The sequence below is a fragment of the Bacillus rossius genome, chromosome 6, assembly GCF_032445375.1.
Source record: "Bacillus rossius redtenbacheri isolate Brsri chromosome 6, Brsri_v3, whole genome shotgun sequence".
Classification (NCBI taxonomy): Eukaryota; Metazoa; Arthropoda; class Insecta; order Phasmatodea; family Bacillidae; genus Bacillus; species Bacillus rossius.
This window is the reverse complement of record NC_086334.1, coordinates 43,720,482-43,746,439: the sequence shown is the minus strand read 5'-3', so window position 1 is coordinate 43,746,439 and position 25,958 is coordinate 43,720,482. Positions and strand designations below refer to the sequence as shown.

General features: G+C 41.3%; 1 protein-coding gene across 8 annotated transcripts in view; it reads left to right on the top strand.

The window, feature by feature from the left end:
* LOC134533107 (trithorax group protein osa-like) overlaps positions 1 to 25,958 on the top strand; it is a 132,651-nt gene that overhangs the window by 63,514 nt on the left and 43,179 nt on the right. For all 8 annotated transcript variants that reach the window (XM_063370358.1, XM_063370362.1, XM_063370366.1 and 5 more), the window contains exon 3: positions 23,053 to 23,117. In XM_063370358.1, coding sequence (XP_063226428.1) covers positions 23,053 to 23,117 — 65 coding nt within the window. The remainder of the gene's footprint in view (positions 1 to 23,052; positions 23,118 to 25,958) is intronic.

Genomic DNA, 25,958 nt, shown 5'->3' with positions numbered 1-25,958 from the left:
CGTCGTAGTAGCTCCATATTGACAATGATCCATTTTTAAATTCTTAATTTCTACACGCCGTGCCCTGATAAGTCCGAAGTGTCATAGCACCGCATAAACTAGTAACGTTATACATGAAATACATACTTCACGTTACCGAACATGAATCCATAGAGTAAGGTTCCAATAGCAAACAATTTAAATAGTCTATGGCCAACACGGGCAATTTTTTTATATGAAAATGTATAATGATTTTTATGCTCTAAGAGAAATAAAATATAAATTATTATTATATAATCATAGAGTCACTATATGGTGGAACTGTCCAATGTTAATCTAACATTAAATTAAAATTAAAATCATATACAATAATGCAAGTACAGTTAATGCTTCTGTGACCATGTTTTGGCATGCTATATTCAGTAAAAGGTTCGTGATCCCATCAAGATGCTGAATATTTGAGCAATTCTCTCGTGGTTGACTTAGCGTTAGAAATTCTAATTTTTAATTTACAAACATTATTTACTTAGCATGTTAGCATATTTACGGATACCATCGTAAATTTGCGAGTACTTAATTTTTCTTAATTTTAACATTTGCTCACAGGAATCACTATGGAGAATTAACAAAATTTTAAAGTAAACAGTAGATACTCTCTTCTTCCTTCCTATTCTAATTTTAAATCCGAGCACAGAGCCACATAAGTTGAAATCTGGCATATTTTAAACAAGAATTCAGTTGTCTGGAACCACGAAGAACTATTCATTTATTTGAGGCACATTATTAGTTGAAAATGCAAAAAATTTTCTGTAATTCCCAACAGTATGGTTACCTAACTTGTCAGCCTTAAAAGCGAAGCAGCTTTCGTGCTTTATGCCGCTAATTATTCGTGGACGTGACCAAATTTTAAACTTTCAGACACCTAACCTTACGATTGGCTTTCACTCCAGTCTTTCTTGTTATGGGAAAAGGCGTCCCTTATGTGGGTTGCTCTCCCGTACTGCGACTGTTTGAATATGTAAGGTATTTTTTTTCTTCTTCTATTTTGGAAGGGTGCCAGGGAATATGTTGTCGATCGGTGGACCGAATCACCGGTGCCGACATTTCGCGGCTTATATTGTCACTGAACAAAGTTGCGGAAATTTCCCGTGACGTCCAGCGAAACTCCTGCGACACTCTCTTAGCTTACGAGTGACGGAGGTTGGCCGCCCAACACAACAGAGAAACCTTGAAACCATATTTAGACGCAGGTAATTTTTTTTACGAAATAAAGATCTAAACTCTTACTACACTGTAAGGTACGCCCGCCAAAGCAGTTTCTTCCACGTGATTGGCGGCCGTCTGCGAGAGAAGACATCGCCTTATTCGGCCGGACCATTCAGGAAAAGTTCGCTTCCGCACAGGATGGCTGTGATTCGTGTGTATCCAGGGTCATCGAGCGAAACTAATACCCCGGGGGCAAACAATTATGCCTCCCTATGATCTAATGTACGACTTTTCAAACCCCATGGTTTAAGAAACAGAAGTTAAAAACTGTAAATGTTCTTGTGGTCATAACTGTAAAGATGATAGGCAGTGGCTTCTCTTACAGACGGCCGCCAATCGCGGAGAATTAATTACTGACGCAAAACTACAATATTGCAGTCTAGTAATCCAAGGATTGTTTCGTGACTGCTTTTCTATTAATAGTGCTAGCGATATACTTGGGTGCTCCATCCTATCAGGGTAGATCCAAGCATTAAAAACGAAATCTATAAAAATCAATCGGGCTTCAGAAATTTTCCTCCCCCCCCCCCTTCCCCCCCCCAACAAATTCAACGACATTCTCGTTTCTCTGCATACCTATATCTGAAAAAAAAAACTCAACCAATCACGAAAACATCGAATATGCTTCAGTTTTTTTCTTACCCGCAGCTAGTCTATGCATTTTTTCCGCGTAAAATACACGCCACTTACATATATTCCTTCCCCTTTAAAAATTATTTGGTGATCGATGGTGTGAATAATTGAAGGCATATGTTTTGTAAAACGCTAACTTAGGTTTGCTTTCATTAGGTCCTACATGACCAAGCGAGGCTGCGCAAGGTCAAACGTTTGTATATATAGCATTCGTGTGTGCCCGGGTTTGAATCATGGTCCACCTGTCCTGAGTTTGGTTTTCCGTGGTTTCTCGAAATCGTTCCAAGCAAAATGAAGGGATTGTTCCAGTGAAGGAAATGAGAGAGAGAGAGGGGGGGGGGGGGGGAGGTTGTAAAAAAATAGAAGAAAAACTAAAATTTAAACTCGTGCATTAAAAAAAGTGCATTTCTTTTGACTCTAACACACTTGACAAATAGAACTACATAAATAACCTTAGATGACGTGACTTTCACACAGTAACATACTATCTTCACTGATAGAAGCTATACAGGCAAGCTGAGTCTAGCGTGGATTGAAATTAAATCGTGAAAATAATCACGGCTAGTTCGAACTGATGAGTACTGTTATGCCAGTAGGACTATTTATATATCAAGTTTCACGCCCCAAACAGAAATAAATAATTAGAGACCTGTAAAATTCGCGATAGCAAATCCCTAAAGGATAGACTCCATGATCCTCTATGCACTCGTGCGCAAATTACACCTGCAGATTAGTTACCGACTCGTAACACCTGTTGACTGGAATGATCGTGATTCGCTAATTCTTCTGTTAAAAGATTTTTCACTGGCCCAGGGTCCTTCAGATAAACTGTGGCCCAATCACTGAAGCAAAATAATGTCAAAAAGTATTTGGACTCTGTCCTATCGCGGAATGAATCCGCGAATTTTACAGGTCTCTATAAATAAGTAGAGTCTGGAAAAATTCGCGGTTTCAATGACCTCTAGGATAGACTCCACGATCCTCTATGTACTGGGATAAATTGCACCTGCTCATTGGATACTGACTCGTGACACGCGTCAACTGGGATGCTTGTGATTTGGTACGTCTTTTGTTGAAGGTTTTTCATTGGTTATAGTCCTTCAGATAAACGGTGGTCCAATCGCTGACTCAGCATAAAGGTGTACGAGTTTGGAGTCTAGCCTATCGCGAAATGAATCCGCGAATTTTACAGGTCTCTCTATAAATAAGTATTTTGATGGTGTTGGCACGCGCGACCCGCGAAGGCTGTTCGGGCACCCCTGGCTAGAGGCCGACACGTATACGGTCAGCTAGCGCGTTGTTCCGTACAAGGCGGCGAATTATTGGGTCATCGGTTACGTGCGCGCGCGCTCGGTTGGGAAAGCGAGACCAGAGAGAGAGAAAAAAAAAATTCGACTCCGGCCGGAGGCAGCGGTCCAGATCTTCCTCGTGTCTCTTCACGTTCACGCACAGTTGTGCCGACATTCATCTTCTTACTGTCACAAATCTCTAACTAATCAATTCATGCGTTGGTTAACACTCGCGCTCTTGTGACAGTTCTTTCGTTTTATGAATTAATAATGAATGAATTATAGTTTGATAATTTGTCGAAATGTACGTCTTCAGCTGAAATTTTTATGAAATATTTTTTTTTAAGAAAAAATATATACTTTTAGTAGAAATGATCTAAGATAATGAATGGCTTGATGATCGATTCACAAAGCACGTGAGTTAGATAAATGCGTTGGGGAAAGAGTCGTACATTTTTTTAAAGGCTACTGCTATAATTTTAACCCTAGCTTTTGGTACCTCCTTGGAAATTGTTTTTCTGCCACATATATTTTCAACAAATATTCACTAAGTATATCATCAAGGGTGTAAAAAAAAGGCGCGCAAGTAATGATAATTACGAAAACTTGCGCGTCTTTTTTTTTCACCCGTGATATTACACACCAATAATTAGAGGCCGGGAATCAATCGCGGATTATTTTTGCGATATGATAAAATTCAAGTACACATAATTTTGAAGCTGATTTTTTTATTGGTTCACCGATAATCTGGACGACTCTGGGCCAATGAGAAACCCTCAACCAAAGAAGTATCAAATAACAGACCAACCAGTTGAGACGACTCACAAATTAGCAGCCAATGAAATGGCGTTATTTTCCCGAGTATACTGTGAAGTCAATTCTGAAGATCATTTAAACCGTGAATATTTTTCAGTCCCTAGTAATTATCTAACTAAAATATTTGTGGAATAACAACTAATACAAGGAAACAATGGAGTTAAAATTTTATAGAAATAGTCCTTAAATAAAGGTAGTCAGGAGAAAAAGAAAACCAAATCAACATGGCGTGTGAGATGTTGTCTTGAAAGAAGTTACGCATTGACTTGGAACGCGGCAGAGCGCTCTGTCGGCGCAGCTGTGAACCAAGGCTCGGGTAAACAAGAGTCGCCGCGGCGGAGAGCCGGGCTTCTGGTTCGACGAACTGTGTTTCCAAACAACGCGCGTCGACCCACGCGCGCTAGCGGCGTCCGCGGCCCTAGTTCTCGTCGACAGCCTCCTGACGGGCGAGTCAGGGGTGGATCTGTGTCAGCGAGGACGCTCCCCGGTGCTTCTAGCGCGCAGACTTCTCGCAGGCCACAACACTATATGGCGGAGAAATGAAGATAAGGGTGTAATACAAGTCTCTTGAGTGCTTCCAAGAATTTGTACAAGGATTTTCATGCTTAAATATCATTCTAAAAAAACACGCGCTTTCAGCAATTTTTACTCTTCTAGAAATATATTGTAAAAATAATTACGGAAACAGAACTACGCATCTCCCCTCGGTGTATTTTTAAATAATGTTTTTTTCGTAAACAGACACCACTTGAGCAGTTTTAAAGTCGTGATTTTTTTTTTCCTTCCCCAAAGCTCTGCACATCGTCTGTGTTCCCGGAGAGGCGGGGCCTTTTCAAGTCACGTCAGTCCTCGTGTTCCGTATTGTCAGAGACAGTACTCTAAATAAGTAGAGCAACTACTATCTCGCAGATTCATTTCACTCCAGGCTAGACTCAAGCTGCTCATACATAATCAAGTATTTATAGTAAAGGGACTGGAAAAATTTGTGAGTTCAATGACCTTCAGGATGGACTCCACGATCCTCTGCATACTCGGGTTGACGTCACCTGTTCATTGGTTGCTGGCCTTTGAGGCGTCTCAACTGTTTAACGTGTTATTCGGTGCTTCTTTGATTGATGGTCTGTAATTGGCCAATATTCCTCCAGATTAACAGTGAAGGACCACAAGATCTTATTATTTAAATTTTATTTTACCATGGAATGAATCCGCGAATTCTTTCCTGTCTCTATTTATAGCGTGTTCGTTTGTTGATAACAAGGTCATACCTTCGGCGAATTACACGTGATTTGTTACCAATGCTGCTCCCTGTTTATAATTGACTCAGGGTCACCAAGAACATGTCAAGGGCACTGCAGTCCAATCATCAACGTGAAGCAGATAAATGTGTCCTTCAAATACTTCTCTGCTACCCGAGGAATTGAGGAAATAATCATGCTTCTATAAATGAGGGATTGGTACGGGCATGCAAAATCAGCATTATTATTCAGCAGCAAACTATCCTGCCAAATTAAAAGCACATTTTGATCACTGCCTTTAGTGGTTCTCGAGCTATGTGACACGCACTGAAAGACTTGGAACCTGCAACAAACTTGCAAACAATAGGCCAAAGGGTATAACTTTGCAGCTGCCAATCAAAAACAGAAACCACCAGGATATTGTAGGTACAGGAACGCGCACCCTACTCTGGTGCAAGAAAATGACGCAAGCTTGCAGGTATCTACGGCTTGAAAATTTTTCACGGGTTCATATACTTGCCGGTTTAGTTTCATAGTTGTAACGAGAGACGATGAATTTAAGCGAATACAAATTTTGCTCATAAATATTTTACAAACCACTGTAATTAATTATCTTTTGGTTTAAACTTGTAAGGAAAGAAAAATTACGGGATTTCAATGACCTTTAGTCTAGACAGCACAGTCCTGTGAATACAAATCTTGATTTTCCTCTGGCGTGCATAGAGTACATTTCTTGAAATACTCTAAAAAGTATTCAACACTTATATTCAGTGTCGGGAATAAATAATATACAATATATATTCTGGAAACAAAAATTGTGTGTGTGGAGTCTTCTTGCTTATTATATTATTAGGTATTGGGAATGTAATTAATTTGGTTGAGGTCTCTGAACAAAAAAATATATATGTAATATGCGAGTGCTAAATTATGCTATCGCGCAAGTATGCAAATGGGAAAGTATGCAAGTATGCAAGTGTGCAAGAATGCTGCTTCATTCTCCCTTTACCCTGCCGGGTCCTCTACCAGTAACCCATCACGTACCTAAGTATTCTCCTCCTCTCCCGGTTACCCCACCACGTACCAAAGTATTTCTCTCATGCGATCGGAAATTTCTTAACGCTGGAAAATTGTAGCCCCCTCACCAAATAAGTTTCACTTAAAAAAATATATGTTTATATAATCTCGCTAAAAATCTAAAACTGTAAGACGTAGTTATCGTGAAAATAGGGCACCTTTTTGAGGGGCACGCAACGCTTAGCATAGCTGCATTTCTATTAAACAGTATCAAAGGCAAACAAACGCATGTTCTTTTGTTTTCATCAAATCATTTATACAGTTCTTTTGGCGTATCGCAAGAAACGATGACCACGTGCGCAGTAGCCGAAAACCAGCCTGCCTCGTCTTCAGTTCATGGTTTGTCCGTGCGAATGTACTGTAATTTCGCAGCGCGGCGCCACCGTCGCGTCGAAACGTGATCCGCGTGACGACCGAAAAGGAGAACAATAAGAAAGAGCGGGCGAATGTTTGATGCGGGAGGGGAGGGGAGCCGCGAGGCAGGATGCAGCGCAGGTGCAACATGCAGCGGCTGCGCGCGCATCCTGCCGGTCTGGAGGCGGCGTTGCCGGTGTTGCCACGTCTGCCACGTCCCCGCATAGCAGTGACTAAAGGTGGCGTTACCGTGTTTCCATGGGACGTTTGAAAATTTTCTGACAAATAACAACGCTCGAACTCACCTGCCATGTTGGGTTATTACTAAGAGGCAGATATTCAGCAATGCTGCAATTGTTAGGGACACCTGTATTTCGCGATTTCATTTCATGTCAAGGTATTTCACAAAACACTGTAGCTTTTTCTAAGAGTCATGGCAAATTGTGAGGGTGCAGTAGTACGGTGACCACATTCTCATTGGCCCCGTCAAGAGCGGGACGACACCTCTCACCGACCTCAGCCAATAACCACAGGAGAAAAGCTACAGTATTTTGTGAAATACCTTGACACGAAATGTATTCGCGAAATACAGGTGTCCCTAGCAATTGTTGTTTATGTTTATGTCCTGTTCCCTGTCATTTATTTATATTTACGTCAACGTTCAAAGATGCCTCAGTACGGTTGGGGCTCCGGCGGCTGGTTCCAGTTTAAGGTGGAGGTGGCAAATTCTGCTGCCTTGGAACCTAAATATCCGATGACGTCACGGTGGCCATCTGGGATAACCTAGACATTCAAAATTACTCAAAAATTACTCAAAATTCCTAAAAAAAATTCCCTATTTCGAGGGAACAATTCCATTTATTCGTGAAAATTACTCGTTTTATTCCTCAAAATTCAAAAATTCGAAATTCGGAATGCCTCAAAAGACTTTTGCCTTTGAAAGAACCAAAATTCATTAAAGTGGCTCAAGACTCCTAAAATCCAGCCGCCCTAAGGCACCGAGGTCACGACCTTGATCTTGACCATAAACACGAAATATTTAATTTTTGACCAAAAAATTCCGAAAAAATTCAAAAATATAAAAAAATGCTTATATCAAATGTTTAGTTACCCAATCCATCCCGATTTTCGGTTCGATTGATTCCCAACGAGAGTACACATGTAATTTATCTATAAAAATTAAAATGCCTTAATTACAATTGAATAAAATTTAATTTAAAATTGTTCACGTCACACCGAACATCTTATATTCTAGAAACTTTGCATTTTTCATTACGCCCACCATCTTGAAAATCCGTAATTTAAACTAACATGTCGGTAGCGCACTCTAGCAGACGAAAACAATATGTCAGATCCAAGATGTCATCCTCCAGCAGGCGAAAACAAGATGGCTGGCATGACGTCATACTGACTGACGTAATATCTGGCTTGACATTAGTGGCGGGAGGTCAGCATGCCGGCGGATTCCCTGGAGGAATGATCCATCGCCATTTTTAATCGATCGCCCTCGTCGGATTCGAACCGAGGACTCCATGATGCAAGTTTTATACTCTTCATTGCTGCTAATGCAAATCGTTGACGTTTAGTTGCATAGCAACAACATTGTCTCTAGTTTTATCAAGCGCGGGATAATCTCTTCCCACTAACCACATACAATCACAAAAGGTACCGTTTAGGTTTCAAGTCATTATTTTATATTTATGTTAAGACTTGTTAAGATTGTAGACTTTTTGAATGCCTAGCTTTATATATATATATGTGTATATTTATGTATATATATGTATATATACATATATACACATACATACATACATAATACTTTTTGATGATTAGCAGTGTTACACTTTAACGATTATTTTACATACTGATAGGATAATTAAATGGAATACAACAAAAGGAAACTTTTTTAAGTTAAAAAGGTAATGTCACTGGCTAATTCTTAATATAGTTATATTTTATTTTATTTCACCTAGCCTTTTTAAATTTTCTCAAAACAGAAGTCCACAAACCTGTCAATTTTTTTTTTCGCGAAATAAAGGCGTATATAGTAACTATAAAAAGAAAAAAAATATATTAACATAGTGAAACCTGCAGCTTTTTGACTTTGTAACCGAAATTTCTTAAGCCGACGATTTTTTGGCTTCCAAATAAAATTTATTGCTACATGGGTTTAAATGCTTGGGCCGATCCCTCGTAATTAATTGCTGAAAACCATTTTTTTTTTTACAAAAGCAAAAAGATAATCCCCATCGCTTTCAAGTTTATTCTCGGAAAGACGGATGACGGGGCCCATCTGGTACGCAAACAAGGCATTAATCGGTCGGGATGCGTCTGACGTCCTTCCCGCTTCCAGCCTTTAGGGGCGACTTCCGCACGCGACGCCCTTGACAGTTCGACCCTAACGGCCGGCGGCGGTGTCCCGGCGGGACGGTTTGAAATACGGGCGAGAGGCCATTACCGCGACGTTTGATTCAGGATTCGCCCGCCGCGAGCAATAAACCCTCGCAGGCGCGATGCCCTCCTTCGACCCCTCGCCCGCCCCAACAGTCCGGAACGCTTTGCCAAAAAGTCTTCCGATAAAATAGGAGCGGCGGGGGAAGAAAAAAAAAAAGACAGCTAAGAGGTCCTGCTGGCAAGTCAGCTCCCGGCCGCACACAAAGAATTATTTAAGCAGCTGAGGGTATAAATAGTCCGTCTCTTGGTGGAGGGGGGAGGGTCGCTCCCTAGGTCCGGGGAGGGGCGGGAGGTAGTGTGTTTACACGAAGTTACCCGCGGGAGAACGATGTTGGAAGGGGGAGAGAGAGAGAAATGATAAGAATGGGGGAGGGGGTGGACACACACTAAATCGTCGCGCGCACCTGTCGCCCTCGCGACGCGACGCGACGCGACTAAATCTCTCCTCTCCGTGCCACGGACAGATCGCCACTCGTAATGCGGGGAGGAGGAGACGGAGAAATCGCGGCTTTCAGCCGCCCAGTAAGATACATTATCTCTAGAGACCGGAAAAATTCGTGTATTCATTTCGCGATAGGCTAGAATACAAATAGTTATACCTAAGTGCTGCCTCTGCTATTGGCTCGCAACTCACCTAGATGACTCTGGGCCAATTAGAAACACCAAACCAAAGCTTTATCGAATCACAGGCTGCTACGTTGGGACGTCTCACAAGACAGCAGCCAATGAGTGGGTGACATTTGACCGAGTGTACGTATAACTATGGAGTTCATCCTACAGGGCAGTGAACCCGCGAAATTTTCCGGTCCCTAATTATCTCTAGAGCCACGACTGTTCCGTGAGTTCATTTGGTAGAGCCTGGGAAAAATTCGCGTATTCAGTTACCTTCAGGATAGACTCTACAGTCCTCTGCATATTCCGGAACATGTGACCTGTTCATTGGCTACCGACTTCTGAGAGACGTCTTCACCGGTTAGTCTCTGATCGGACATTTCTCTGGTCGAGGTGATTCTCACTGGCCCACAGTACTCCGCATGAACTGTGAGCCAATAGCAGACCCAGCACGAAGGTATAATTATTTAAATTTTAGCAAGCACACAGCCTATACATCTCTTTCACCTCGACGATTGGCTTGCAGTTCTCTTGTCATGTCCTTGACAACCCTAAGTCAGCTACACACAAGTATGAGTAGGGACTGGAAAAATTCGCGGGTTCAGTGACCTCCAGGATAGACTCAGCGATTCTGTGCACACTTGGGCAGACGTCGCCTGTTTATGGGCTGCTGACCTGTGAGGCTTATCAACGGGGAAAAATTCTGATTTGGTACTTTTTTGATAGGGGTCTGTAATTGGCCAATATTGGTCCAGATTAACTGTTAACCAGTATCGGAAGAAGCTCAAGGGTAATATTGTTTTTGTTTTAGTATATCACGAAATGAATCCGCGAATTTTTCCGATCTCAAGGTATGAGAAGTGGTGAAAATTTTGAGGAAGTTTATTCAGATACCCTGCTACTGATGTACTTTGTAAAGATGAAAACCACGTAGATACATCTTTCAATATTTATTTTTTCCAAATTATTGCTTAAACTATTTAAAGCATAGAGGGAAAACAGTATTATTTAAAAATATAAATCAGTATAACCTTTCTGTTATCTTGAAAAGAAAATGCGGGCTTACCACAGATAGGTTACATTTGAAGACTTTTTATACAAAACATAATGTTACGTAAATTTTTTAATGATTATTGTTAATGAATTAACCACAGATGTTTAACCTATAAAGATTTATTTGCGACGCAATTCATTTAGTTTGCCTTAAGGATAGACTCCGGAATGTTACAAATAAATAGAGCTGCGATTCATTGGGTAAAAAAGTGGACAAAGAACACATACATCCATTTGACGTTGATGATTGGACCAAAGTTCGTTTGACACGCCTTTGAAGACCGCGGGGGCTAACCAGTTATAACGAGGAGAAGTGCTTATCCAATCACGTGCAACCCGCCATAGTATGTGATCAGTTATCACTAGGGGTAGGCATTTTTCGCGAATAAATCGGAATGCCTATTAGGCTGCAAAAAGGTGTACGCGCACCAGCGGTTTCTTTCTTGTGATTGGCGGCCGTCTGCGAGAGAAGTCGTTGCCTTATTTGGCTGAGCCACTAAGGACGCATTTGCTTCCGCAATGAATTACTGTGATTGGTTTTTTAACAATCGTCATTTACCTGAAAGAAACTAACCCAATCACGAAACACAGACGATGCTATACATTTTTAACTTTCAGCTAGTCTCGCAATATTTTCGCGAAATATGCATGGCCCTAGTTATCACCTAGAGAGCATTCTATAAAGGCTTTAATACACACACACATAGGTGAATTGAGGATATCCTATAGTGAAAACATTCCGCGAAATAATCGTGGCTCTACAAACAGAACCTAGAGGTGGTGGGAATAGCTTCCAACTGTTTGGACGAGTTGGGAAAATTTACAGCTGACTTTGTTGAGACAGGCGGCTTAAGCGAGGCCACTGACCGCTTTGTTGCCGGGAAGAGCTACAAAGGGATTCGGAGGAGGGGAGAAATTTCGGTAGTGGGCCCACTTCTCCTACCCTGGGGACCAACTGCGAGCCAGTTAAAACTGTTCTTCCCCTCCCTTCCTACCGCATTCCTTCAGTCCTAAGTTTGCACTCGTCTCGTTGCAGCATTGCCGCAGCGCCGGTGTGTTGATTCCTTGGAAGAGGCTTCAGGACAAAGAATCTTTGTGTTCTTGGAACACATCGCAGTATCGCAGTATCCACGTGACGGGATGTAAAATCTGAGTCATGTAACTTGTCTCAAATTTGATGGTGGTGCCAATTTTCCAACTGCCACTTGCGGATCATCACATGGTGTTCGTTTAGGAACTCTGTTGACAGAACAACAATGGCAGCAGGAAGCGTAGACCTTTCGTTTTTCTTTTTTTCTTTTTGAACTGTGTTATTCGAGACGAGTTACATGACGTAGACTCATAAGTTTGTGATAGCCTCGAGTTGATTAATCGTTATTCGCTTCTTATTTAGTGCTAGGTTATTTACTGTTGCAGAACTCTCCGTACGAATTGTGTCGCCAATCGGAAATACAGGAACATTTTTTTTTTGTAATTTTACCCTGTCAAGAAATGAATCCGAAAATTCGTCCTCAAATTGCAAAATTCACGCAATTGTTCGTAAATACACTAGCCAGCCAACCTATTCACATTGAATGAGCTCTACGATTGGATGGATCTTTGTTTTTACATAGGTACTGTTACGAACGTGGGAGGCAAGGGCACAATTCGCACCAGTTACCTGAGCAGTCTGGCGGCTCTGCGCGGCCACTGACGTCACACGCATACCGTCGGGGATTATAGAGGCCCGGCCTCGCCACCCCCTCCCTTCCCCCGTGCGTGGAGTGTCGTGAATAAGCTCCGCTTTTCTGGATGTTTCGAGACACGGGTCAGCCCGAGATGACGCGTCACGTCACAACCTCTCCAGTCAGTTCCAGAAAGACGGCAAACGGGTATAAAAGCGGCGAGGCCGGTCTTAGCGGGAGTTCCAGCAGGCGAGTTGAGTGAGTGCGTGTTCGGCGAGTGGCGCAGGCGTGGTGTGACGGGACCGTGAGAGTGCGACTGAGTGGCGCGGGACTGTGTGTGTGCGGGCAGGTGCGTGGTAAGGGGCGAACCACTGTTGAGCCTAACTCCAGTGAGGAGTGTGACCTGTGGACTGGACTGATACTTAGTGATTAGTGTACATGCATTAAGTGTGGTGATTTAATTAGTAACATAATTATTAGTAGTACATAAAACTGTATAAAATTAATTGGGCTTTTCTTACTTACCCTTTTTCCCTACTCGTAACAATACTGTAATTTTCGGAAGCCAAAACTATTTTAAAGTAAGCATATGAAAGGGACACATATATTTCGCGAAAATATTTCGAGACTAGCTGTGCGTTAAAACACTGTAGCATCGCCTGTGGTTCGCGATTAGTTAAGTTTCTTTCAGGTGCATGTCTACTGTCAGCACACCAATCACAGCCATTCAGTGCGGAAGCAAACGCGTCCTGAATGGCCCGGCTATATAAGGCAATGCCTTATTACAGTGACAACCAATGGCAAGTAAGAAACCGCTGGTGCGAACAGACCCTATTGCATTATAATGAGCTTTAAAATATTATTTTTGCAAAAAAAAACCCTACCTATGCCCGAATCATGGGTACTGCCAAACAAAATAGTCCGGTTACAAATACCAAGGTGTTCTTTTATTTAGTATACCTATGGAGAATTTCACTTTTTTCCCCAGTTCTCTGTTTATTTTGTTCAACTCTCCAGTTCCGAAGTCATGGGTTCGATCCCAGCGATTTCTCAGATGGGGACGCGCAAGTGGGAAGGTTTTACGGACATACCGTCTTGATTGCTTGGCTCTGAAATCGTCCCATTCCCATGAGATCTCTAGGAAGTCTGCAACCAATGAACAGGTGGTGTTTGCCCGAGTATGTAGAGGATTGTCAAGTCCGCCGCAGAGGTCACTGAACCCACGAATTTTCCGGTACCTAAATTAGTAGATCGCTTGCTGCGCGGGATTGTGATTCCGTCTGTGCTCGGTCGTTTGCGAGGCGTGTGGGACTGCTAAAGGGACTGCATCGGCCCCTCTGGCGCAAGGGTCGACCTGCCCGCCACCCGTGGCACTGACTGACGAACCGTGTTCGCAATGTCGCTGGCTACTTGGGGCCACACCCGGGCGTGGAGCTGTCCGGCTTGGGTTCGAGATGTGCCACAGAGTAGTTTCCACCTCTGCATGCTTCGGTATTCTGTGCTGCGCGTAGCCATGGCTAGAGTTATTGTAATATTACTCGCACCCAGATGCCAATACCTTGCTTCATTTTACGTTAAAAAAATTATTTTTTTTCGTTTTGTTTTTCCCCGCTAGGAAACTTTGATGATGATTAGTCAACGACTGTGTCACGTGTTTGTAGGCACGGCACATTTTGGCCACGAAAATTCTGTGCTGAGTATTCTCGCTTCCGCTCTACTTTTGTATTCTCTCTACTGGATTTGCAGAAGCGGAGAACATTGTACTCCTATTCCTAACATATCCGGAAATTTCGCTCATTCATTTGGCTTCAGCCTAAAATTCACAGATCTATGTATACTCTACCTACATTGGTTCTCTTATCGGTTGAATTATTACAGTTGAAGCTCCCCTTCTTTCAGTAGCAGGTACAGGAATTAATTTAAGTAAGGTATTCGAAGATAATAAATAAATACCTATTATAAGAAATTTTGTGTTCAAAAATGTATGTAAACACCAAGAGGTTTTAGGTAGTTAATTATCATTCTCAACATGCATCACTGCCTTTGTTGTTTGTTATTCCAGGTGTTGTTACAACTCACCTTGCATCACCCTGAATAACATACTGCCTTCATCGAGATCTTGCATAATTTCATATCTCAGAGAGGAAAGCTAAAGACAGGATAAATTAGCGGATTCATTTCGCGATATGCTACAATCCAAACAAATACATCTTTATATTGCCTCTCAGATTTTCTTACATTTTATCTGAAGGACTTTGAATCAAAGGAGAACATTCAACCAAAAAAAAAAGTATCATATCACAAGCATTCCAGTTGACAGGTCTCACAAGTCAGTAGCCAATGAACAGGTGGTATTTTCCTAAGTATGTGTGGTATTGTGGAGTCTATCCTAGAGGTCACCGAAAGCGCGAAATTTTCCAGCCCCTCTGCTCATAGCTAGACACTTGAAAAATTCGCGGTTTCAATGACCTCTAGGATAGACTCCACGATCCTCTATGAGTCTATGTACTAGGACAAATTGCACCTGCTCATTGGATAATGACTCGTGACATGTGTTACCTAGGATGCTTGTGATGTGATAATTCTTTTGTTGAAGGTTTTTCATTAGCTTAGAGTCCTTCAGGTAAAGGGTGGTCCAATCACTGACTCAGCATGAAGTTGTACAAGTTTGGAGTCTAGCCTATCGCGAAATAAATCCACGAATTTTTCCTGTCATTGCTCATAGCTAGAGACCTGCAAAATTCGCGGAGTCATTCGGTGATAGGTTAGAATTCAAACACATATACATCTTAGATAATTTTGCTATTGGCTTACTGTTCATCTGGACGAATCTCAACCAGTTATAAACCCTCAACCAAATAAGGATCGAATCACAGACAAACCAGCTGAGGCGACTTACAAGTCGGCAGCCAATGAACTTTCGTTATTTGCCCGAGTGTACAGGGGTATGTGCAGTCTATCCTGAAGGCCATCGAAACCGCGAATTTTGCAGGTCTCTACTCATAGCTGGTTGTTGACTGGCCCACACAGTCCGATCAGCAGAGTGGTGCAAAGGCATGCATGTTTGCAGTCTACCTTGCGATATTTGCGGGTCTGTAGCAGAATGGGCTTCCAGCCTCGCCCGGCGGGGAGGTCAAGATCTCCGCGGTCTCCGACGAGACACGGGACGAGGACCCGAGCACCAGGTGTCCGACGGCCTTGGCCCGCTTCCAGAGAGGGGCGCTCTGGTCTGGCGGGGAAGGGGTTTGTCCGCTGTGTGAGCCGGGGGTGGGAGGGGAGGAGGAGGAGGAGGAGGGAGCAGAGACGCGCTCGGCTCCAGCTGCGAGAAGCGAGGCAGTCTCTGGAGAGCGTCGGCCGTCGGCGCGCGCGCAATTGCATTTGTTGTTTTTTTTGTTTTTTGTTTGTTTTTTTTCGACGACGTCGTGGATCTCGCTCGAGCCCCCGGGGGATACCCGCTTCGCAGCATCAGGGGTGAGGATTGCTCTTAGTTTTGGTCTCGCGAGTTCGAATGTGCGTGCCGCGAGGAGAGTGATCCGCGTTGGTCCGTCGGAACAACGGAAATACGTGTGGGGCGGGGGTCGTTTTGAACACGGTGAAAGTAAAAGTAGGGCATATGATTTACAAAATAATTCTTCTTATTGCTCCTGACACCAGAACTAAAATGCCTACTTTTTCATTTTCCAACTAGCTATTGTGGAACATACATAACCTATGACTAGGGCCATGCATTTTTTCCGAGACAAGCTGAGAGTTAAAACACTTGTAGCATCGCAATGTGTTTCGTGACTGCTTGAGTTTCTTTCAGGTACATTTTTTTTGCAGTTGGTACAAAAATCACAGCCATTCAGTGTGAAAGCAAACGCAACCTGAATAGCATGATCAAACAAGGCCATCGCTCCTTGCAGACATTAGCCAATTACAACCATAAACTGCTGGCGCGGGGCGGGCATACCTTATTGCAGTCTTAATGAGCGTTCAGGTTTTTTTCGCGGAAATTGCATTACATGTGACATATCTTCGAGTTTTATCATGCATGCACTTGAAGACGAAGGTACTCAGTAGTTCAGATAAAGCATTGTCTGTATAGGCCTACATCATTACATTACAAAAAAAAACATATTGTAGAATCTGTACAGTTCTTCGTGTAGTGTTAATTTCTTTTGTTAGGTAGGCTACTAGTTTACGAATAGTTTATTTCTAATTGTGGATAAAAAAAATTACTGTGAAACGATTCTCTTAAAATTTGATAAAATAACCATGGACGTATGCTGGCAGTTGAATATATAGACTACGTAAAATACACGGGAAACAAGCTTATGCCAAACGATATAATGAAGTAAACAAATAATAGAGTACAAGCAATCATTAGGACGTGTGCCCGACGACGGCAATAGAACGCAGTTCCCGTAACGTCGCAAATGTTTGGTTGAAAGTACGTTATCCTGTGTTGTCGTTGTGTGGTCCGGAACTGTTTACCTGTACTTTTTCAACGTGGATTGTGATTGTTATTATCACTCATGCGGCTGTTTTTCGTGTTTGTTGCATGTTAATTTACATCCTTATTGCACAAATTATGATTAATAATTAATAAATATATTTTTAATCAGTTTTTACTTTATTTTTGCGTTAAAAATTATAGAATGATGTTTGCCGTGGGATATTGAGATGTCGTATTTTTGTGATACTAATTAAGCCTACGAACTAAAAATTAAAACACACTCGTGTGTGTGTGTGTGTGAGTGTGTGTTTGAAACAAGCCAATGATTGCCAAATTTTGATGAAATATGTGTCAGTAACTTTCCATACAACCTTCGGAAATTGTGTCGAACACCATAACAGCAACCGACTTTCCGTTTAACACGCGGTTTTGCGCGCGAAGCCTGCTCTGTGCGCGCAGGGGCGAAGGGACACTTGGAGCTCGTGCTATAGTCGCCCTTGGTGCTTCCTTACGTGACGATCACGACAGGGTCACGTGACGGCCGAGGCGCGACGGACAAGAGGTTTGCGCAAGCAGGATCGGGTTCGACGAGTGCGTTTCAACAACGCCGATCACGTTCTTCCAGCGCTAAGTAGACGAGACGAAAGTTGCACTGATGACAAAGAATAGCTAAGTTAACAGAAGGAAAACCTGCCACTTCTTTACTGTACACCACACGATTTTCGTTTGATTTTACGTTCCTCGATTCAGCGGTATTGCATCATCAGTCACTTATTTTAGATATTGTCACGGCCCCTTCTTCCTCATATTGTGACAAACTTTAGTTACAGGCTCCGAGATATACAAGGCTTGTCAACTAAGTATGATACTATTTAAAAAAAAGTGAATCATATAAGAGTTTGAAATATACAGGTTTTTACAAAGTGGCACTTTACTATTATTATGCCTACGTCATGTAAATATGGTGATGTATCGCGAAACAATTTTTGCCGTGTTAGTCTGCAGCAATTCCACTTTCATCCCTTTTTCTCTCTCTCTCGCTTACGCTCTCTCTCTCTCTTTCTTATGATTGAAAGTAAAATGACACCGTCTTCTAAAAGCGAATTACGGACGTTATGCATCACAAATGCTCCATTCTCAATTACCCATTAAAGTGCGTAACTAGTTAATTTTGCCGATCAAAGTCAGTGAGAAAAGAAATGCTGTAAACGTAAACAAAATGTACTTAAGAACCACAAAGTCAAATTTCTCCATGTTAAGTCACCATCTTAATAAAGAGAAAATGTACAAACAACAAAAATTGCAAAATATATAGGTACATATATAGCCCTTATTTAATCACACAAGAAGTTACTACGTGGCAGCAACCAATGAACAAAAGATACCATTGTTTGTATCATATGTTTCGAGTGTAGCAGGGTACCAGAAAACAACTCGAAATTCGCAGGTGCAAAAATTCGTGGTTTCAGTTACTTCTAGGATACACCTCACAGTACCTACTCTACATACTCTCTGTTGAGAGATTTATTGACTTGGCAGTCTACGATTCTACTGCTAAGGAGTTGGCTCAGAGTTTTCCATGTAAACCGTGGGCCAAATTGCAGACGCCAAATGTATAATGTTTAATAATTTAGCCTATCGCGAGTTGAAACTGAAAATTTTTGCGGTCTCTCTCAATGTAAAAAGTAGGGATCGAGTACTTCAGAACCATCAAAAAATATTTAGGGACATTTAATTTTGGGGAAAATATTTCGAGATTAGCTAAGTGTTAAAACACTGCAGCATTGTCATTTTTTTCCGTTATTGGTCGAGTTTTCTTTCAGGCATACGTCCACTGTTGAAACACGTCCAGTGAGGAAGCAAATGCGTCTTGATTGTGGCCCGGCCAAATAGAGCAACGGCTAAAGTCATGCATGCATGCATTTTTTGCGAAATAATAAAATCGCGCATTAGACTGCAATAAGGCATGCACGCGCTAGCGATTGTTCCCTTGTAATTGGCGGCCGTCTGCAGGAGAAGCCATTGCCCTATTCGGCCGGGTCATTCAGGACGTGTTTGCTTCCGCACTGGACGGCTGTGATTGGTGTGCTGACAATAGACATGCGCCTGAAATAAAACTGAGCCAACCGAAAACCACAGACAATGCTACAAAGTTTTAAAGACAGCTGGCCTGAATATCTTTTCGGGAAAAATACATGGCTTCTCTTACAGACAGCCGCCAAATGCAAGGAAGATTACACTGGCGTGGGCATAACATATCGCAGTATAATGAGCGTTAATGTGTGCTAAATTTAGTCTACTAAGTGTAGACTACAAGTCATCGACTGCCTTCATCGACGGAGGTTAAGTGGCCTTTCCTAGTCAGGGGTGTTAGTGAGTCGGAGTGATAAGTGCGACGCTCGCTTGTGCTTCTAGCGCGGTATCGCCTCTAAGCGCAAAGGATGTGGACTAACGCACAGAATTCTGGTCGTGCATGGAGCAACTATGAGATTTGAGTGGTAAACATGACATTATACGGCGGAGAAATGAAGATAAAGGTGTAATGCAAGTGCCCAGAGTGCTTTCATGAATCTCTACCGGGTGTTTCATGCCTAAACATTATTATGAAACACGCGTTTTCACACTTTCCATTCTTCTAAAAAAAAATACAGCTTAGAAATGAAATCCGGAAACAGAACTACTCATCCGCCCTCAGAGTAAACTCTGGTGGCGTGAGCAGTTATTAAATGGCGTGGTTTCTCCTGGAGCTCTGCACACAGTGTGCGCGCTATCCAGAACCCTGGAACGCCGCGCCAGGCGATGATGCCCTAATACGGCGGGCGAAACCCCTGCGGCATTGTGTCAGGGCCGGCGCTACCAGCAGGCGGGAGGCCATCTGGCGCCGACACGGCATCGCGCTTCTCTGCTTGTCGGTGGATACCAACGGTTTCTCCAGCTCAAAACGGCAGGGGGGAATTTTTTTTTAATTTCGGATTTCAACCTCTTCCCGTAAGGAAGGGAGGGGGGAGAAAATTTTGTGACGTCTCACAGATGAAGCATTGTTTCTATTTCGTAATACGTTTATTTTTCAAAGTGATTTAATACCAACACCCTACCTGTCAGTGGAGACCGGGATTAATTTCGATATAGGCAACTCTCCATAACACGTTTACCTTTCTTGGTGCTTCAGTCATTGGACCTCAGTTAATGAGCAGACCTGTGTGACGACGGAAAAAAAAAACCTTCAACAGAAAAATAAGTGTTGGATCAGAAACCACCCAGGTGATGACATCACACAAGTCAGTTAGCCAACGAGCTGGTGGCATTTGCCCGGGTATACGTAGAGGATCGTGGGCATATCTTAGAGGTCATTGGAACTGCGAATTTTTCCGGTGCCTTTCTGTCAGTAATCTAAACCTGGAGTCAGGCTAAAATTCGCATTCCTGTGTGTTATCCACTCACACAAACATATGCTATTCTATTGGCCGAATTTCTTACTGATTTATTACCTCTTCTCCTTTCGTGTGAGTCGAAGTGGCTCGTTCTCTATAATGCTAGCTGGTAGTTTTCTGGTTCACAGTTGTAGAGGGTAGTGTTGAAAGAAAATCTGACCAGTTATTAAAACAATGCAAATGTATTAGTTTATTACATCCTACCTTGTACCATAAGAAAAAACCGCGAATTTCCTGGGCGTCAACACATATAATTTCTGTTTGCGGTAAGCTTGAAGAGTGACTTCAATTAGATTTGATTTACAAGCTTCTGTATAGAACGTCATTCAAGCTCATTTCAAGCTTTTCTTTGATAATATGGCTTGGACGAGGCTAGTCAAGTTAAATTTTCACAGAAACTTTAATTCACGTTTAAAGCAAGCTTGTTGTAAGCTTTCATCAAGCTTGCGCCAGATTTATTCAAGATTTACGGAGCAAGATGGACGCGTGGAGACCGTAAAATGTTTGATTCAAGCTTGCAGGTTTAATATTTTATATATAAAAAAATAAAAGTCCTAACGCTCAGCAGGCTGCTATAAGGCCCGCTGCAAAAGAAGACGTTGCCTTATTTGCCAAGAACAAGAATGAAGAAATCGCCCACGCGGACGTTCCTTATTGCCGTCTAATGAGCGATCAATAATATATTATTTTCGCAACAAAAAAAAAACGCTTGCCTTTAGTTATGCGGCAACTCTCACTGGTAGTGAGAAGGCCAATGGAAATGTGGTCGCCGTGCTTACGAACCTCCAAGATTCGCCAGACAACCGTAAACAATGTTTTAAATAATATCTTGACCTGTAACAGATTTTTGCATAAACTGTCTCTAAGTATTGGTAGACAATCGATTTTCGAGGTGAAGATTTGGCACAGTATAGATCAAATTACACGCAAATGTAGCTTTGAAAAATTAAATGCATAGTCTTACGTTTCACAGTTATTCATAATCATCATCAACTGCTTCCAGTCTGTGGCCGGGCCAGCAAAGTAAAATGCCTCCTCCATCTTCCTCCGTCCCTCAAACATTCCTCATCCTTCACTTTATTCCTATCTTCTCCTCTCTCCTGCACTCCTATAAACTACCTACTCTTCACACCACCTCCTTGGTCTTCCTTGGAGTCTTCTTCCTCTGTGTACTTCAACTTCCATCATTTTCCTAGTCTGCCACCTACGATCTCAACCAATGATCTCAGCCACTTGAGTGTGACACATTATCGCTGACGGCCATCGAGTACCCCAAAATTTAGCTTGTATTTTACCACATAATACTAAGTAATTGTGCGTTTTCAATATGGTGGATGTGACGTAAATATTAAAAAAATGGCGGAATCAAAAAAGACTGAATGTTCTAGAGAACAAAACGGCGTTGTGACTTCATAATCCTAGATGGCAGAATACAAAATTGCGGCAGGTGTCAAAGTCATTCAAAGTGGCAGCCTAAGTCAAGGTCAAGTTCACGTTCAAGGTCATTGCCTTAAAATTGCCTTAAAATCCAGCTATTGCGACATCATAAATTACGGGACTGGTTATCAATACAGCAGCGACTTCGCCAGGTACCATAGTTGAATATGGTACGTGATCTTCCAAGGCTTTGGAGTGGTCAGTTCGAGTATGTTGAAAATTTATGTTTTAGAGACCCGGAAATTTCGCGAATTATGCGTTGATCGTGATGTAGAATGGGAAAAAAATTATCCTTTTGCGTAGCTTTGAAGGCTGGCTCGCCATTCTTTCGACTCTTCCCTATACGGCCGCGGGCCAGTTAACTACCAGCTGGCAGTAGAGCGACATAATCACGTCAATTCACTCGAAAGGAGAAGATTCGCAGTCATAAATCATCCGACGGAAAAGTACGTTATTTGTAGAGATCACACAGGATTGTGAATTTTAACCTGTCACCTAATGGATCCGCGAAATTTACTGGTCTGTAGCTATATGTTTGATTTGCATGGCTGCTGATGTGCCGTAAAGTCACATTGAATGTTTATAGGTTTTTAGCGTTAAATTTTGGTAGAATAAAAAAATTAATTTATGCGTACCATTCAAAGTATTTAATGGCTCAACAGCAAAAAAGACAACGTAACTTCATCACTCTCCTAATATGAAACTTTTAGGAGAAAGATAGTTCATAAAAAAAGGTCCCTTATCCATAATGCGAGGTTAATTTAATTTCTCCCCCCCCCCCTTTTTTTCTCTTTTGCCACATACATTTCATATCTGTTATCATTGTTATTGTAAATTTTATAACTTTTGTGTCCCGTTCCATAGTTCGTGCTAGAAAACGTTCGTGTGTTGTGAGATGGAACAACTTCGTCTAGGTGTTTGTAGGCTGTGGAACAAGCACAAGTAGTTACCTTGTATAAATATATACGTTTTTGTTTTGTTTTTACGATTTTCAATACATTATCACTGATTTATTGCTATTATAATTTAATAAATAGTCACATATAATAATTTTAGTAATCTTAAAAGTAATTTTTTTTGTTGAGCTTCTTGCAAGTTGTTATTGGAAATTTTGTGTTACTATCTAAACATAATTCATATCAACACTTGTGATAACCTGGTGTTCATTGGTACACGTCAGACCACAGTGATTGTGTATTTCTTTTCAGTGATAAGCGATACGTCGTAATCACCCTAGCGTGTAAAAGTTTTAGTTTATCAAGTTGAGTTACACTTGCTGGAATCAATTTGAAACAACCGCTGTTTATTTTGTTACAGACGGCAGTCCAGCCAACTGTCCGGAGGTGGAACTCCCAGCCCAGGAGTGCCAACAGGCTCGCCAGGTAAGCATTCAAATGTAACTTTAAAATTAAAACGTTTTGTTTTATATCGTTTCTAGCTTTAAATTTGGAAAACAATTCTTCGTTGAATATGCAATGAAAATATGTATGTAGACACTAGGCAATTGAGTGTGTGTTTCTTCTAAGTTTGAAGCCACTCTGATTAGTGATTGGTGAGCAAATAAAACTGAATCTTTAAAAAGGCAAATGATAAAAGGTTCTTAAATAGCTTCTAAGAAACACTCTGGGAAAATTCGTAAAAATGTCACCACAAAGTGAGTATGGATTTAAAACAAATTCACGGACATATGCCATTGCTAGAAACCAAAAAAATTTGCGGATTCAATTCGTAATTTGCTGAAACTAAAATAATTATACCTTGGTGCTTCTTCGCTAGCTAGGCACGCTGACAGTTCTCGGGAGACAACTGTAGTGTTAGATGCAGCTTGCATTGTGCGGGCACTGCTGGATGAAAACTTGTTTAAATAAATTGTATTTGGCAGGCAGGCTTAATAACATATCTTACCATAGGTGTCAGATTACAGAATATTTACCTACGTTTTATGGCGGCAAGTCTGCTGGCCAGGCCTACGGAACAGACTAACTACTTATGTACTTTCCTCACTTTGAATCCATGTGTTACCAACGTGAGATAATACTTACAGCTGGGCTTTGCCGGTCATGATAGGTTATTAGTAGAGACCTGCAAAATTCGCGGATTCATTGACCTCTAGGATAGACTCCACAGTCCTTTAAATACTCGCGGAAATGACACCTGTTCATTGGCTACTGACGCGTGAGACGTCTCAACTAGGCTGTCCGTAATTCGGCACTTTCTTGGTTTAGTGTTTCCCATTGGCTCACAGTTCCCCGGATAAAATGTGGGCCAATCGCAGAAGCGGTACGAAGGTATAGTTGTTTTGATGCTAGCCTATCGCGAAATGAATCCGCGAATTTTGCATGTCTCTAGTTATTAGTAGGGGCAGGCATTTTTCGCGAAAAAAAACCTGAACGTCTACTAGACTGCAGCAAGGTATACCCACACCAGCGGTTTCTTCCTTGTGATTGGCTGCCGTCTGCGAGAGAAGTCGTCGCCTTGTTTCACCGAGCCACTCAGGACGCATTTGATTCCGCACTGACTTCATGTGATTGGTGTTGTAACAATCGACATGTACCTGAGAGAAACTCGCCCAATCACGGAACACAGACGGTGCTAATTGTTTTCACTTTCAGCTAGTCACGGAATCTTTTCGCGAAATATGCATGCCCCTAGTTATTAGTAGAGACCTGAAAAATTCGCGGATTCAATGACCTCTAGGATAGCCTCTATTATCCTCTACATTTCTCAAGCAAACACGCGTGTTCATTGGGTGCTAACTTTTGAGGCGTCTCCACTGGGTAGATTGTGATTCGAGGCTTCTTTGGTCAATAGTCTGTCATTTTCCCAGAGAGATCCAGTTAAACTTCTAGCCAATAGCAGAACCAGCAGAATTGTTCTCATGTTTGAATTTTAGCCTATCACGAAATGAATCCGCGAATTTTTCCGGTCTCTAGTTATTAGTTATTATAAATCCATGTCACGATTTTTGAAGTGATTTTTTTTTTTACAACCGGTATGGTAATACCAGAATCACAGGGTAACGGAAGTGAGTAGATAACGGAGTTATGGTGTGTAACGTATGCAGCGTATGTAACGAATATCGCTCAATGGCGCGTGGTTTTAAAACAGGTTTTGAATTTAAACAATTTTACAACCAATTACGGATGGAAGCATCAGCGCATGATTTCGTGTACTTTCCAATTTTTTTTTTGTAAACGTTAACATACTTTGTCTTGCAGAAACATGATGCCAACCCGTTAATTTAAAAAGAGTGACACTTAACGTAATTCCATAAGTGTAACGGCAAACGTAAACTGTTTATAGTTGAAACAACTAAAAATAAAAATAAATATTACTACTTTATCATCAAAAACGACTCTAAATTTAAGATTTCTAATCGCTAACTCAGTGGTCTTGAGTGAACGATTTTCGTGTTTGTCACTGAACTGTCTAGTCGGCCCACATTTTAAAACTATTACAGTGTTGTGAAAGCTAAACTAAATTCGTAATACAAACTTTTGTGTAAATAGTTGCCCACCGTATCACAGGCACATTAACAAGATGCAAACTGACACACAGGATTTAATGAGTTGACCTGAAACATTTAATGTTTATTTATTGAGTTTTATTATCTGAGCTAGCCAAATTTTCTATCAGTCACAGCAATCAGTGAAAGTGTGTGTATGACTATTGCATATGTTACAGTACTAATTGTACTATATTTTGTTTTATATTTTTGTTATACATACATAAAGAATTTTTTTTATTTTAACGATGAGTTCAAATGTGCCTGTAAAATTTAAATGAAATTGATAAGTAATATATTAAATATAATTTTGACCTTTGAACTTTCTTGCTTATGTTAATTTTTGAAATAATGTTTAAAATAAATATGAAGTCTTTATTCGTAGTAATTAAATATGTTAAAGATGAACGAGAAATTCAAATCATAAAGATGCCCATCCAATTTGTATTAATCTTTGTGGAATAAGTAGAGAGGGACCTTGGGTCGTTGGTTTATATTGGTTCCGATTTTTTCCAACCAATGAAAAGGAAATAAATAACTTTTATCATAACCAAAAACTAAAGTATTTAATTAAAAATTAGAATATGAACATATTTATTTTAGAACTGTCACATAAAATTATATTTGAAAATATTTATTCATAAAAATAATACATGCGACATTTTTTTGATGGAAAATCAAGTAGAAGTTCACTGTCCTTTAGCGCATTCTTTATTTA